The following is a 14552-nucleotide window of genomic DNA, read 5'->3' as shown; positions in this document are numbered from 1 at the left end:
AGTCAGCTTGATTTAGATTTGGTTTGGGTTCCTGGTCATCGCAGCATTCCCGGAAACGAAGCTGCAGGCGAGGCAGCCAGAGAGAGTTTCGCATTGGTCCCGATCGAGGATCGGATCCCACCCCCTGAAATTCTATATTAGAAGCATATGAGTTCACAACGTTACGAGAACTATCTGATATAAGTCTCTACAAAATACTCAACTTTACCAACCACAGCTGTTGATGCTAACATATTCAGTCGAGGTATATGGCACTCAAATGGCACTTAGTTGCTATTGGGATGTAAAAGTTTTTTCGACACCATTCTAGCCTAACCTATAAAAACCGCATGGTGCATTATGAGAGGGGTTACATAAGTATTTTTTTAACATACATTCCATAAGTTACATAAGTGTTTACACCAAGAAAGGGGGCTCAAGTGAAAGTACAGATAATTAACCGGTGAGCTTTTTTTTTTGCATTAGCGAATGGCTTTATTAGCTCTCCAATTCGAAAATTAGCTGAAAATTGCAATCACGCAACTGCGGACTGCGCTGCTTACAAAAAATTTTCTTCTTTTTCTCTTCTATTTAATACGAACTCATTAACACTTCACGTTTAGATGCAGTGAATTAAAAAGTAAAAGGCATTTGAACTCTCAACTTTCTGGGCGTCACTAAAATGAGAAAACAAAATCACTTTGAAATGGCTAATTAATAGATTTGCTATGTGATTTTAAATAAGTGTGTCATATCTATAAACATACATACATATACACATATTCAGACATTGAAAATCGGTTCAAGCTTTTTTTTTTTTTTTCAACAATTCAGCGCGAACTCGCAGGAAAGTGTGTATTATTTGTTTTTATTTTTTTTATTTTTGAACTCTTACTTTTATTTTGTTGCCTTTGGCTAAGCGTACTGTTACTGTTATCTAATCACTCACTCGTATTTATATATATATATTAGCGCCACCGTTATTAATTTCAATTACAACACATAAATACATACATATACACAACATGCCTTTTGAGTATTTACGTCCAACATTTCGCTCTCCCAATTTCAATTTCATTTTCATTCATAATTATAGGTTATGTAGTCGCGTGCCAGTTCGCGCCAAAATTCAGACTATAAAATCGCGAACGCATAGCGCCGTAACGGTATAACAACTGCATTGTCAATTTGGTGTCGGAAGAGGGTGAATTGTGTAGTGTCGCTAGTATTTATTTTTTTTTCAACTTTTTAATGGATATTTTTTATTAGTTATTATGAGTAATGAAGTCATAATTGCAAGTAGGTATAAATGGCTGCGATTTTATCGTCCTAACACCAGTAATTTTTGAGTTGGTGGTAAAATTGCTTACCATAAAGTAAGAGAGTACTTAATCTTGTTATTATTTATGTTCATATGTATGTATGTGCATACTTAGGTGCGGGTACTATGCATTTTTTAGCGTATGCATGTTTTGCATCTTGCGGAACTAATTTTTAAGCAGCTACATATACTATAGTGCTAATCATAACTATACGCCTATCGCATATCAAAAAGTTTTGACTTTTTAATTTATTTATTTTAGCAATTTTTTTTTTGTTGAAGGTGTTCCACATTTTCTCCATATAAAAACATCGTCGAACAAATTTCGTATGGAAGAAAATGATTGACATCTTCAAAAAAACAAATACCAAAAATCAGTCGTAAGTCCTACCCACTTCAAAATTGCACTTTATGTAAGAAATATAATTTAAAACTTCGAAAGTTTGTTGATTTGTTTGTAATATTGCACGAAAGTTTAAAACTTGGCTTTATACGATTTTTGTTAAAGAATAAAAAATATATTTTTATAAAAAAAATATAATATACATATAATTAAAAGATAACAAAATAAATGGTAAAAACTTGTCAATGTGTGCGAAACGCACTTACGGTTGGCTAGGTTGGGTTAGAATGGTGGCGCAGGAACTATTACGCCCAAGCTAAGTGCCACTTTGATATCATATACCTCGAATGAATATGTCAAAACCAACCGGCGCGCCAGGGTGTGGTTGATAAAGTAGAATATGTTGTGGAGACTTATCAGAGAGCTCTCGTAACGATGTGATCTCATATGCTCCTAGCATTATATTTGCGATCCTCAGGACAGCTGGACATTTGCAAAGAACGTGCTTTACTGTTTCCTGCTCGTTCTCATCTCTGCAGCTTGTACATAAGTCGTTGTCCAACCGGCCAGCGCCAAATAAAAGTCGCTACAAGCCTTTCAACCTCAGATCTGGGTCTTCTCAATAAGTTGTGTGTGCTCTTAAGATTGTTCCACATGAGTTTGGATATACGGCCGAGATCCGGTCCTCGATCGACACCAATGTGGAACCCTCACTGGCCAACTCGACTGCGGCCTCAAGTTCCTCGGCTCTTGACGGAAGAATGACCCCGTAAGGCTTGTGAAACTCTGTTTCAGGTCATATGTAATCGGCAGCCAGTCTCATCTTAGGTAGCAATCGAGAAATTATACAGCTTCTCTGGGTTCACTCTAAGGCTAGATTGCCCGGCTCATCAGCATATTTAGCGCTGCTAAAGTTCCATCAATGATATTACTCACCACAGATGGGAATAACCCGGTTACAAAAACCACTACATTGTCAGCGTAGGCCACTACTTTTACTCCCCCCTGGTTGAGCTTGAGTAGTGCTGTTCCAATGACTTCATGCCTCAGGCATGCCATCGCCGTGGAAAATCCCGGACGTCCGCGTCTAGAACCCTCTCGAAATTTTGAGAACAATGGAAGTTAAGCTAATTAACAAAAAAAAAAACGTCGGCGTAGACGTGCCCTCGCCCACCAGGTTTTGGGATGAAAACCACTTTCACTCGGCTATGCATCCAATGAAAATAGACAAAAGCAATGGCATGATAGCATCATCCACTGTTTGCAACAAGGTAGGGATGATACCGTCTGGCCGCGGGCTTTTGTAAGGCGAGAAGGACTTCAAGGCCCATGATATTGAAGGCTTTGTGAAAATTGACTCTGCTATATGCTGACGTATGCCGACGACATCGATATTATCGGTAAAAACAAGGGCTACGTCTGTTCTGCCATCTCAAGATTGGATAGAGAAGCAAAGCGCATGGGTCTGGTGGTAAACGAGGACAAGACGAAATATCTCTGTCATCACACAAGCAGTCAGAGCATACGCATCTTGGCGCCCACGTCACTGTTGACAGTTACAAGTTTGAAAAAGTAGACGACTTCGTTTAGTTGGGAGCCGGCATTAACACCGATAATAATGCCAGCATAGAAATCCAACGCATAATCACTCTTTCCAACAAGTGCTTCTTTGGACTGAGTCCTCTATCGTCGTACAAAGATCACACTCTATAAGTCACTCATCATGCCTGTGTTGGGGTATGACGCGGAGGCATGGACAATGAAAACATCTGATGAAGCGGCTCTTGGAGTTTTCGAGCGAAATATTATGCGAAAGATTTGCGGACCTTTACGCTTTGGCGATGGCGAATACCGCAGACGATTTAACGATGAGCTTTATGAGCTTTAAAACGATATATGTAGACATAGTGCAGCAAATTAAAATTCAGCGGCTTCACTGGCTTGGCCATGTCATTCGAATGGACAGAAACGCTCCTGCTCTGAAAATATTCAACGCGGGCCGCGATGCTGGTAACAGAGTAAGAGGAAGGCCTCTTCTGTTTTGGAAAGACCAGAAGGAGAAGTACTTGGCTTCACTTGGTATTTCTAATTGGCCACAGTTAGCGGAGAAGAGAAATGACTGGCGTCCTGCTTTGGACTCGGCCAAAATCGCTTAGGCGGTTACAGCGCCAATAAAGAAGAAGAAGAAGATACATATGCTGAGCTCCAGCGTACCTTCTTGGAAGCTGGATGAACACTTTTTCAGAATTTCCCGGAAAATGTGTGTTAACAAGCAACCTGATTGAGTCTTTCAGTGACTTAAAGAAACACCAAGGTGAATACGAAGACGATAACGACTAAACCGAGGAAAAAATCGTCGCGACTCTTAAAAAGCAGAAAAGCGACCGAATTGCGGCAGTAACTGGCACTTGTTGTAAAGCATTGATGCTTAACCAAACCGGTGTACGTAACAAATCGTACATTTGTAATACTCAATGCGTCAAAGTCAATGTCATTGCTGTAATATTTACAGTTACCATTAATGCTTTATTTGTATGAATATTTCTGCTTTGCTAATCGGCAGTTTTCGGTGTGTTTTATTGCTTGCTCGCTCGCTTAGTTGTTCATGAATTTGTTTTACAAGAGTGCACTCATATTTACGATGTTGTTGTTGTTGTTGTTGTTGCTGTTGCACTCATCTACCAGTTTAGTTACGGCAAGTTGAATTGTTGCTGTTGGCTGCATGCTCACCGTTATTAGCGCAGATTTCGCACACCACCTGCAATTCAAATTTAATTCAATTTCATATAGTACATACATACATACATACATACATACATACATACAAACAAACATGCCCAGTGGGAACAGTAGTAATGCTTTACATGCGTAAAAAAAAATGTAATGCATATCTTATGAGTTTTAGGTTATATTACTGATTAATATGTAAAAATATGTAATCAGCATTCTAATATATCCAAAAAGTCCCAAAAATGCTTACTAAATTACACACATCCCTCGATACTTTTTTTATGACATCGCCTAGTGGAAAAAAATGCATTTTCAAATGTGGAACCGGCTGTTTTTCATTTTCCCACTGGGTGCATATTTGCATTAGACATGCACACGTACATACACATGCGTACGTAACCGCGAATTTGTTTTGCTTCGATTATCCGTCGTGGACGCCCATTACTGCACTACGCCGTGCAATATGCCGGCTGCCAGCGAATTATTTACCTTTCAATGGCTTCCTAATGGAGTATTGAGCTCTCACTTTTATTTATTTGTTTTTAAAAATTTTAGATACATATGCTTGCAGGTACATATCAATATGTATACATACATACACACACACATATATATATATATATACATATCAAGCCTAGTGACTGCGACCATTTGATTTAACTACTTTCGTTTATTATTATTTTATCGGCTTTTTCTTTGCTTTGGTTTTCGCCTTTCGACTTTACAGGAAGTCATCACGTCACGGTGTTGCACTGAACATACACAATCCGCTGTCTCTATTCAAGGGTGGCTTCAGTCGCCATCGCGAAACGGCATTCATCGTGCATGGCTTCAATGGCACCGCTGTCGATATGCATTTACAATTTTTGAGAGATGGTGAGTTATGGTGAAAAATATATAGTTAAAATCAGAACGGAATGAATGGCATACATATGTATGTATGTATGTACTTTAAGCCCCTTTTAATATTCATTCTTATATTCCTAAATTTTGTTTATTTCCAGCTTATTTGTCACGTGATTTCAATGTCATCACCGTCGATTGGCGACCATTAACCCGTTACCCCTGCTATTTGCATGCTTTGATCAATACACGCCTGACTGCTCAATGCACCGCACAGGTACGCATAAAATTACATATCTGTTGGCATTAGTGTGATCCAAAAATGCAGCGGAAGAATATCGAAAATGAGGAGACCGGTATTTCGAAAAAACAAATGATGCATATTTAACTTTAAAATTTGACTACCTATTTTTATAGCGTGCGTGTTTTGAAGATACAAAGAAATATTCTTATTCGATAAAAAAATATTTGATTTTCAACGATTACAGTTATAGCAATTTTACCAAAAAATTTTGCCTTCATCTGTAAAGTACATACATATATGCAAAACTTAAAGACTTCGGTTAAATACTAACTGTTTTCAAAACAAAAACTACGAGTCTCCTTATTTTCGATATTCTTCATTTCTAGTAGTAGCTGGAAACAAAACGTTGAACCACCCTAATTTACATACATACATATGTATGTTGATTTGCAGGGTACCGATTTTAGGACCTAAAAACTTATAAAAAAAGGCAAAATAAAATAACGAAATAGGCAGGAAAAGGCACTAGAAATCGAAAGAAAGGCAAAATAAGGCACTAAAAAACTTAAAAATAATTTAAAAAATACATTTATTTTAGAAATGTTTATTATACGAGTAAAAAGAGAAACCCCAATAATTAGTTTTATTAGCATATGAAAATTTTGTACTTTGCTTCTTTGATTATTTTCTCCTTTCGAGTTTTTAACTCACCAAAAGATGCATTTTGAAGTTTTCTGGCAGAGTTTTCATTCGATTTTCGCGACTAAAAGCCTTGAATATACTAAACGTTACGGCAGGGAAGTGCCTCTCAGGGTTGGTTACGATAACCCGTACCACTACAGACAGTTAATCTTAGAGGAAGAGGTGGAGTTGTTTCGACAGGAGATGGAAGCTGTTCAGCGGTACAGGAAAAGCGTGCCTGTTCCGCCAACCCAGAGAAAAAGAAGAAGTCACCACAAGGGAGTGTTAAGGGCAAGCCAGTTAGATGTTAAACAGGTAGTGTTTCCGGAGACCAGGAAAACGTTGTGGCCAGGAAAAGGTTGTGGTCGGTAAATGAAGCAAAGGCAAGCAGTAAAGCCTGTGGACCAGGTTGAGGATATACAATACATGCCCCTTCAATGAACTTGACATCGACGGAAGAGCCAGGTGTGGAACGACTAGGGAAGTGTCAGCGTTATGACCCAGACTAAGCAGTTGTAATGCGAACGTTGGAGCTGCGAAAGCTTCCGACCAAGGAGGAAGTGTTAGTGGAAAGCCCAATCACAAAGAAGTACTGGATACAATGGGATAATTTAAAGCCGATATCTGGTTGGTTTGGATTGGATATGAGAAAGTGAAGATGACCGATGCAAAAATTTCGGACGTTCTCAACGAGGTTCGAGATGGAGAGAACCTGGGGATGAAGAAAACGCTAGAGAGGATTAAGAAAAGATTATATTGGGTTGACTTCCATTAGACGGTCAACGAGCTGTTAGCAATATGTGCTAGCGGAGGAGGCATGGGCGCCATGTGAGAGATAAGGTTCAAATCGAACCTAGAGAATTTCATGGAAACGATGTGGTTTTATTGTACAAGCCGCAGCGAAAGGAAGGCTGCACCTTTAAACCACAGTGTAACTGGAAAGGCCCACATGGGGTTGTCAAGCGGCTGAATGACGGATGTTTCGAAACCATTCCGTTGGAAGGCCGAGAAGCAAAATGAAAATGGCCCACTTGGACAGGCTTACAGCGTTTGGAACAGCAAGCGTGGCTGATGGGGACGATCGGACTTAGGTGGATGGTAGTGTGACGAATACTGCAAAACACGAATGACAGACCAAAGCGAACAAACAGAGAATGACCGCATGCACCATGAAAGATGCAGGAGCTTTGACGTCGACAAAAGTCAAATGGAATGTCGATTAGTTACGATAAGAATCTTCTAGAGTTGCCATGAGTGCGAACGCAGGTAATATAAAGGCGTTGCTACAGCGCACTGAAAGTTCAGTTGCGAATCAGCAAGCTACAAATACAGTTGTAAAACAGATAGCTACGAGTACAGATATCAATTGCCTTAAAATTACTGTAAAGTTATGTAAAATACAATTATTTCTAATGTATTTTGAGCGGTAGGATTTGGTAAATCGTCGAGGATCAAAGAATAATCGTAACAATATGTTAATCTTTCGGTCAGGTTTTTCGGAAAACTGGCCACTGTGCACCGGTAAGATTTGTTTTGTTTTGTTGTTTATTTTTCTGTGCAATGTATAGTAGTCGTCCATGCTCATAACAAATTGGCTGCAAACACGCATTTAATAGCTATTATGTACATACTTACAATATTTAAGTTTGTTTGTTAAAAATTTTTAGGATTACCTGCATGTATGTATGGTTTAGTGCAGCTGATACAAATATGCACTCATTTTTTAGTCGACTTCTCACAGACTATGTAGTGCTTCAGTTATCTAAGCAATTTCATTATTATAAATTTTTTTTTGTAATTATTTATTTATATTAAGCAACCAAAACAAGTGCAATAAAAAAAAAAAACAAAAAAATTTTAAAGTCGAGGTTAACTTCCTCATCAATATTTTAGGGCGGTCGTTTGCCAGACAGACAGAGTCTCAGGCCACTTGCTCAGTTTGGTATACTATTTTACTTTTGTGACTTTTTTCACGTAAAATTCTCATTTTAGACTGAACTATTTTGTGATTCGCTTATTGCAACAATCTCAATCAACGCAACTGCCCGAATTTTTATCGGTTGATTTTACCGAGGACGTACTGTATGACTTATCGAACAAGATAACAGTGTTTTATAAGTATATATGTATGTAGGTACATATTTATATACTTGTAGATATATGTTTGTATATACATATATATTTCTTTCAATTCGTTGGCCATGACTTTTTTTTTTTTGCCTAGCCTAGCCTAGCCTAACCTTTATGCTAGTAATACCCCTTTTGCTATTCCGTTAATAAATAATTACAAATTTATGTCAGTTTATGTTCATATTTACCTGTTTCCCTGTTTCAGATTTACTCCTTCCTTACGCATCATGGAGCAGTGCGCGAAAAAATCACCTGCATTGGTCATTCACTGGGTGCGCATATCTGTGGCATGATGTCAAATCATTTATCGATAAAGCAGCATCGGATAATCGGTAAACGGAACATTTGTTTTTACAAGACTGTGTTGTTTGTATTTATGTCGCTTCCTATAAAATTTTCCTGCTATTTTTAATTGCTTTCTAGGCCTCGATCCGGCACGTCCACTTATCGAACGCAAGAAAGGTCATATCTTTCGCTTATCGATCGATGATGCGAGCGTTATACAGGTGCTGCATACCAATGCAGGTTTCTTGGGACAGGCAGATAATGTCGGACATCTAAATTATTGCATTAATGGTGGCAAATTTCAGCCATTTTGTAAAGGAAACCCAATAAGTGAGGGAGCTCTTCATGAAGTCATGAATTTTTCAGACATGCGTTTAAAGGAAACTAATATAATATAAATTTTTCGTAGGACGTTCCCGTTGCTCACATTTCCTAAGTATTTGCTATCTTGCCAGTGCAATGTTTAAGCATAAAAAGTTCTTAGGCGTTTCCTGTCCAAACGGTTGTGTGGAGTTGCGGGGACCTAAGCGTTTACCAGTGAGCGGAAAGAATCATCCGTTCGGTGTTATTTCGCAGATAAGCGAATATCATATTGGCAACGATGCTCCAGATAAGTGAGTAGTTTTTATGATTTCCAAAGGAAAATTGTATCATTTTAGAACTCTGCACGTATTAATTTTGCAATATTTCTATTTACTTACATATATAGCGCAAGGGGATGTTACTGCATCGATATGCCGTTCGTAAAACATTGTCCATTCAATGATCAGACCTAAGTGGAAATAATACATATATGTACATACATAGATTAAAATAGTTTTAGTTAATTGTTTAAATTAATGTAATGTAGTAACGTTTAAATTGTTATAAAATGAATATAGACTTAATTTTATTTATTGACATACATAAATATAACTAACAACATTTACAAATTGTTATTTGTTAATATATGTATAAGTATAAAGATACATAAAAACACGTTATGAACATATTTGAAAACAAGTACAGTGAAACCCGCTCGCCTCTGCCGGCGAGGAGATGCATTAAAAACCAAATCGAGCTTTGTGCTATGTGTGTGAGCTATGAGCTTCTACATGGAACTATATGTTGGTCTTTCCTTGGTGAATTGTAGTTGGTATATTTCCATGGTGAATGTAGACAGTTGCTGGTTTAGTTTGCTGGCAATGGCATAAATACAAAATCAGTTTCTACAGTAGATACACGAACTTCACTACCTACTTATTTTTGTTAGTACCTGATTCTTTTAAAAAGAAGATTCTTCAAATAAAGTATAAATATGCACCATCTGCATGGCTTTTTACAATGGCGAGTCCAAAAATTCACTTTGCTGCACACCTTACTTTTGGTCTACATGAAATTTCAAATATGTACATCCATTTTTTCATGTGCTAAAAATCGTAGTACTTACCTAAAGGGCTACATATCCAAAATTATTGCAACGTGTTCCTAATTAATCAATCTTTGTATATTTATTGATTCCTGCAAAATTGGGCCATGTAATATTAAAATTAACACATTTTTCTACATTGTTTACATATTTTTATATGCGTTTTGGCATTTCACTCTCGCAATTGCACCAAGATGACGTCACGCCAAAAATTACGCTCAAAAATCCTCTCTCATTGGCGCAATCTTGTATTCTATCATTCGTGCAACCCGCCTAAGTACCTCGATCTTTCGTGCCCCATTTGCAATTTTACTTATAATTTTCACCTTTTGAGTGCTCTTTTAAAATTCTTAAAATATTTACGTATTTTTAAATTCAGTAGCAGCGCTACACACCTTCGGTAAAAGAAATTCTAAAAAATCAACTGTAACTTTTAGCCACTTGAAACTTGCACGTTATGACGCTAAAATTGAATGGGCTATAAAACTGTATACTCAAAAAACACTTCTTAGAAAAAAGTTTGAAATTATGATGAATTTTTTTAAGTGTTCTAAAAAATTTTGAGCATAGGTTTATATTGTATTTGTTAAGGAATGAAGTGTATTTTAATTGATTGAAAAATCTAAAAAATTATATAGGTGGCAAACAATATCATTTTGAATTTGGTACAAAATGATATGTCCAACTCTGACATTTTAAACAATTTAATTCTTGTAAAAATTACTTACCATTGCACTTAAAATTTTTTTTATGAAGTTTTTTTTTTACTTGTTTATGTATTTAAATAATGCTACGATTTTGATTTTGAGCTATGTATACTTCATTCAATGTTGTTATTCAAGTATTTATGTAAGTTAACAAGAAGATGTAACTACATCAGTAATTATGTTCGCTTAAGTACCCGCATTGAGATACTTAAGCGGGTTCTTTTAAGTACCCAACCCGCCTAAGTACCTCAAAAAGATGACATTTTTCGCGAGGTACTTAAGCGGGTTTTACTGTAATTTGAAAAAGTGTCTTTAAGCTTTTATAACAGCTAAATTTTTTGTGTAGGTATTTCTTTCCATTTAAATAGTATATGTTCGAAATATGAAACAAATCGGACCCTAAATACGGATTTTCTAAATATCTCCAATGCTGCGCCACCTATCGGGCAAAATATTTGCTTTTTTCTGCGTTCTTAATAAAAGGTTTGTATAGTCCAGTCCCATAATCCAACTACACAAGATCTGAACTACGTCGTTGACTAAATTCTAAATTAAAGCGTGCCATGTGAGATGCAAAAAAAAAATAAAAAATTAAGTTGGGAAAAATAAAAATTGTTGCAATTTTCTTTCCTAGTAAAGTTTTTTGTTTCTCGAAGCATTGATCCATCCTTTGCAAGACCCAGTAATGAGCGACTGCGCTGCCGAGTTAGGCGAACGTTCCGAAAGCTGCTATTCAATCGCTTGTTTTATGTGGCCAATGGTTTCACAGGTATGTAAATAGATTTTATCAATTTAGATTTTTTTTTTAATAATTAAAATTATTTGACATTTTTGAAACCAAATAATTTGAAAAAAAAAAGGAACAGTCCAGCGCCTTCGTCTTGGCCTGCAGGCTGTATCGGAGATACAGCCGCTAAATTTAAACGTAGAATACGTGGTATGGTTAAGAGCATATCCAAGTAAAAAAACAAAAGCACACACTAAGCAAAGAATATCGATAACAAAAGCGATAATAATATCGGTAGCAAAATCGATAAAAACATCGATAAAGAAATCGATGAAAATATTGATATCAAAATCGAAAAAATATCGAAAGCAAAATCGATAGCAAAATCGATAACAATACTGATTACAAAATCGATTACAAAATCTAACAAAATATCGATTACAAAATCGATAACAAAGTCGATAACAAAATCGATTATAAAGTCGATAACAAAACCCATAACAAAATCCATAAAAATATCGATACCAATATCGATAGCAACATCAATAAAAATATCGAATATAAAACCTATAAAAAAATCTATAACAATATCGATAGCAAAATCGATAAAAATATCGGTAACAAAACCGATAAAAGTATCGATGACAAAATCGATAGCAAAATCGATTACACAATCGATAACAAAATCGATAAAAAATATCGATAACAAAATCGATAAAAGTATCGATCATTATATCGGTAAGTTCCGAAAATATCGATAGCAAAACCAATAACAATATCGATAACAAATTCGATGAAAATATCGATAACGAAAGCAATAATAATATCGATAGCTAAATCGTAAACAAAATCAATAAAAATATCGATGACAAAACCGGTAAAAATATCGATAACAAAATCGATAAATAATCTATCATAAAATCGATTACAGTGTCGATAACAAAATCGACAACAAAGTCAACAAAATATCTATAACAAAATCGAGAAAAAATATCGATAACAAAATCGAAAAAATACCGATCGTTATATCGATAAGTTCCGAAAATATCGATAGCAAAATCAATAACATTATCGATAAAAATTTCGATAGCAAAATCGATAAAAACATCGGTAATAAAACCGACAAAGTATCTATTATTATACCGATAAACCCCGAAATATGTACTTACGGACACATACATACTTTTTGTCTCCTTCCCACACTTCCAACATATGCACGTGTTTGCAAAATGATGACGAGGTGATTTTGTATGGAAAATCATTTATGCCCATATATTTGAATAAAATAAACATATATAGAAGATATCAACCAATACTTCCCATATACCAAACGAAAGGAAAACTCTTGAATTTTTGATTAAAGAAAACAAAAACAAAATCATTCGAACGGTTTTCGAGCATTTTGGTAATGAAAAAAATTTGCAAATTTTTTCAACAATATTTTGCCTTAAAATGCTCAATATTTGTTAAATTTATATAAAATTTGTACCCGATAATATTTCTACTGCTCCAAAGAACCTATATCCCGAAAATGAAAGTTATATATGCCAACAATAAGTTGCTAGAGCACTTTAAAGGCTCAAAATTGACCCCAAAATAAGGCAATGTTTACCGTTGTTTTTACGACAGAAACCGAATTGGTTATTTACAAAAATGAATCTGTCGACAGGTTTGGAATTTTATCTTTGAAACGCCACAATTTTCTTTGAAATCGCTTTATTAGTTCTCGTGCAATAAGCGTTTTTGTGAAGCTCTAAAAATTACAACTACAACATTTGAACATAGCCCCCATACCTTAAGGTAAGACGTATTCTACGTCAAAAAATCAAATCAGCTGCTCTACTGATACTACCTGTTCAATGTTCCTTGGCTCCTAACTCTGTTCAGAATTATATAGCACTTTTTTAGCTCCAGAAAGTTTTAGTTGTATTTGGCAATATAATAAAATTAAAAATCTGTCATTTCATTGTTCAAGTGTTGACTAAAATTTATTTGGCTTTGGTGATCTCAGGCTATTTTCAGTGCCTTCATGTTATTCCATTTCGATTGATATTTATAAAAGTTACATTCCTAATACAAATGGCGCGAAAACAAATGGAAAATGGGCAAGCAAGCCAATTAGTTTCTACAACGTGTGCGGGAGCCCAATAACTATACCGATCAGTAATTCTCTCTCTGGCGGCCACGCTAGAAAAGAAAACCCAAAACTTAAGCGGTGATAAAATGGAAAATTTCGAAATGTAGTGGAAAAACACATTCGTGTTCACGGGAAAATGCAGACTCCACCAAAGCTTTTTTTTATCTAGGTTAAAGAATTCAAAAATTAATTAGAAGAAAATCCTTGTTCTGAACGCGTGGATTTTGTTTGTACCTTACTAATTTTACCTTAAAAAGAGAAGGAAATAAAAGTTTTCAGAAAAATTTTCCAAAAAATTATTCATAACCCGAGTTTCAAATATCTGAAATTGCAGATTTTAACAGTTTGTTAAGTATTTTTGTCTTCATACTCTAGTTTATATAAGTACATGCATACATATAAGTGCCGAAGCAATGAATTTAAAATATATGCACCTTATTTCGGTTTTAAAGTTTTTTTCAGCACTAAAATTTATAAAAAAAAATTGTGGCTATTAAAATTGCGGAGAACGTAAAAACAACTTTACGTCACTAAATGCCCAACCAAAGAAAAAAATTTAGCGCTTCATTTTAGCTACTATTTATTTGTATTATTTTTTTTTGTAGCTTTGAGAACTTGAAAGTCCAGAATGGCAAGGAGAATTTATCCTCAAAATACCATGTTCACCATAAACAGAAATCGAAGAAACGACACAGGAGAAAAAATAAATAAATAAATAAAAACAAAAATAACAACAACAATAAAACTTCTATATAAACTAAAATAACATTTTCAATAAAGTAAAACAATACTTTTGAATAAAAATAACATTGACTAATTTATATAACAACTGTAAAATTCTTATTCTTATTTGCAATTTTAATACGTATATTTAAATAAAATTTATATTAATATAATATATGTTTTGTACTATTTTGATTATAATTTTTTATTTAATTATCTATTTTGTACCTAATTATTATTATTTTTTTCCTCTTAATTAAATACATTCAAAAACAATTAAAAGAAACAAAAACA

The 14552-nt window shown here is 35.2% G+C and overlaps 1 protein-coding gene across 1 annotated transcript; it reads left to right on the top strand.

Moving 5' to 3' along the window:
• Nucleotides 1-4742: 4742 nt before the first annotated feature.
• On the top strand, nucleotides 4743-9355 carry LOC118742137 (lipase member H-A-like). Its single transcript, XM_036474097.1, has 7 exons — nucleotides 4743-4750; nucleotides 5101-5249; nucleotides 5378-5493; nucleotides 8477-8603; nucleotides 8695-8886; nucleotides 8966-9170; nucleotides 9266-9355. The coding sequence occupies exons 1-7, from the start codon at nucleotides 4743-4745 to the stop codon at nucleotides 9330-9332; spliced, it is 864 nt and encodes a 287-aa protein (XP_036329990.1). The 3' UTR covers nucleotides 9333-9355.
• Nucleotides 9356-14552: the final 5197 nt, after the last annotated feature.

Source organism: Rhagoletis pomonella, unplaced genomic scaffold, assembly GCF_013731165.1.
Source record: "Rhagoletis pomonella isolate Grant_MI unplaced genomic scaffold, Rhpom_1.0 Rhpom_scaffold_00006, whole genome shotgun sequence".
Taxonomy (NCBI): Eukaryota; Metazoa; Arthropoda; class Insecta; order Diptera; family Tephritidae; genus Rhagoletis; species Rhagoletis pomonella.
This window is presented reverse-complemented; position numbering and strand designations above follow the sequence as displayed.

Coding starts and splice junctions, on each gene's coding strand:
- LOC118742137 (XM_036474097.1), top strand. Junction 8,604..8,694: donor AAAGCAGCATCGGATAATCG/GTAAACGGAACA, acceptor ATTGCTTTCTAG/GCCTCGATCCGGCACGTCCA. Junction 9,171..9,265: donor GGCAACGATGCTCCAGATAA/GTGAGTAGTTTT, acceptor TTACATATATAG/CGCAAGGGGATGTTACTGCA.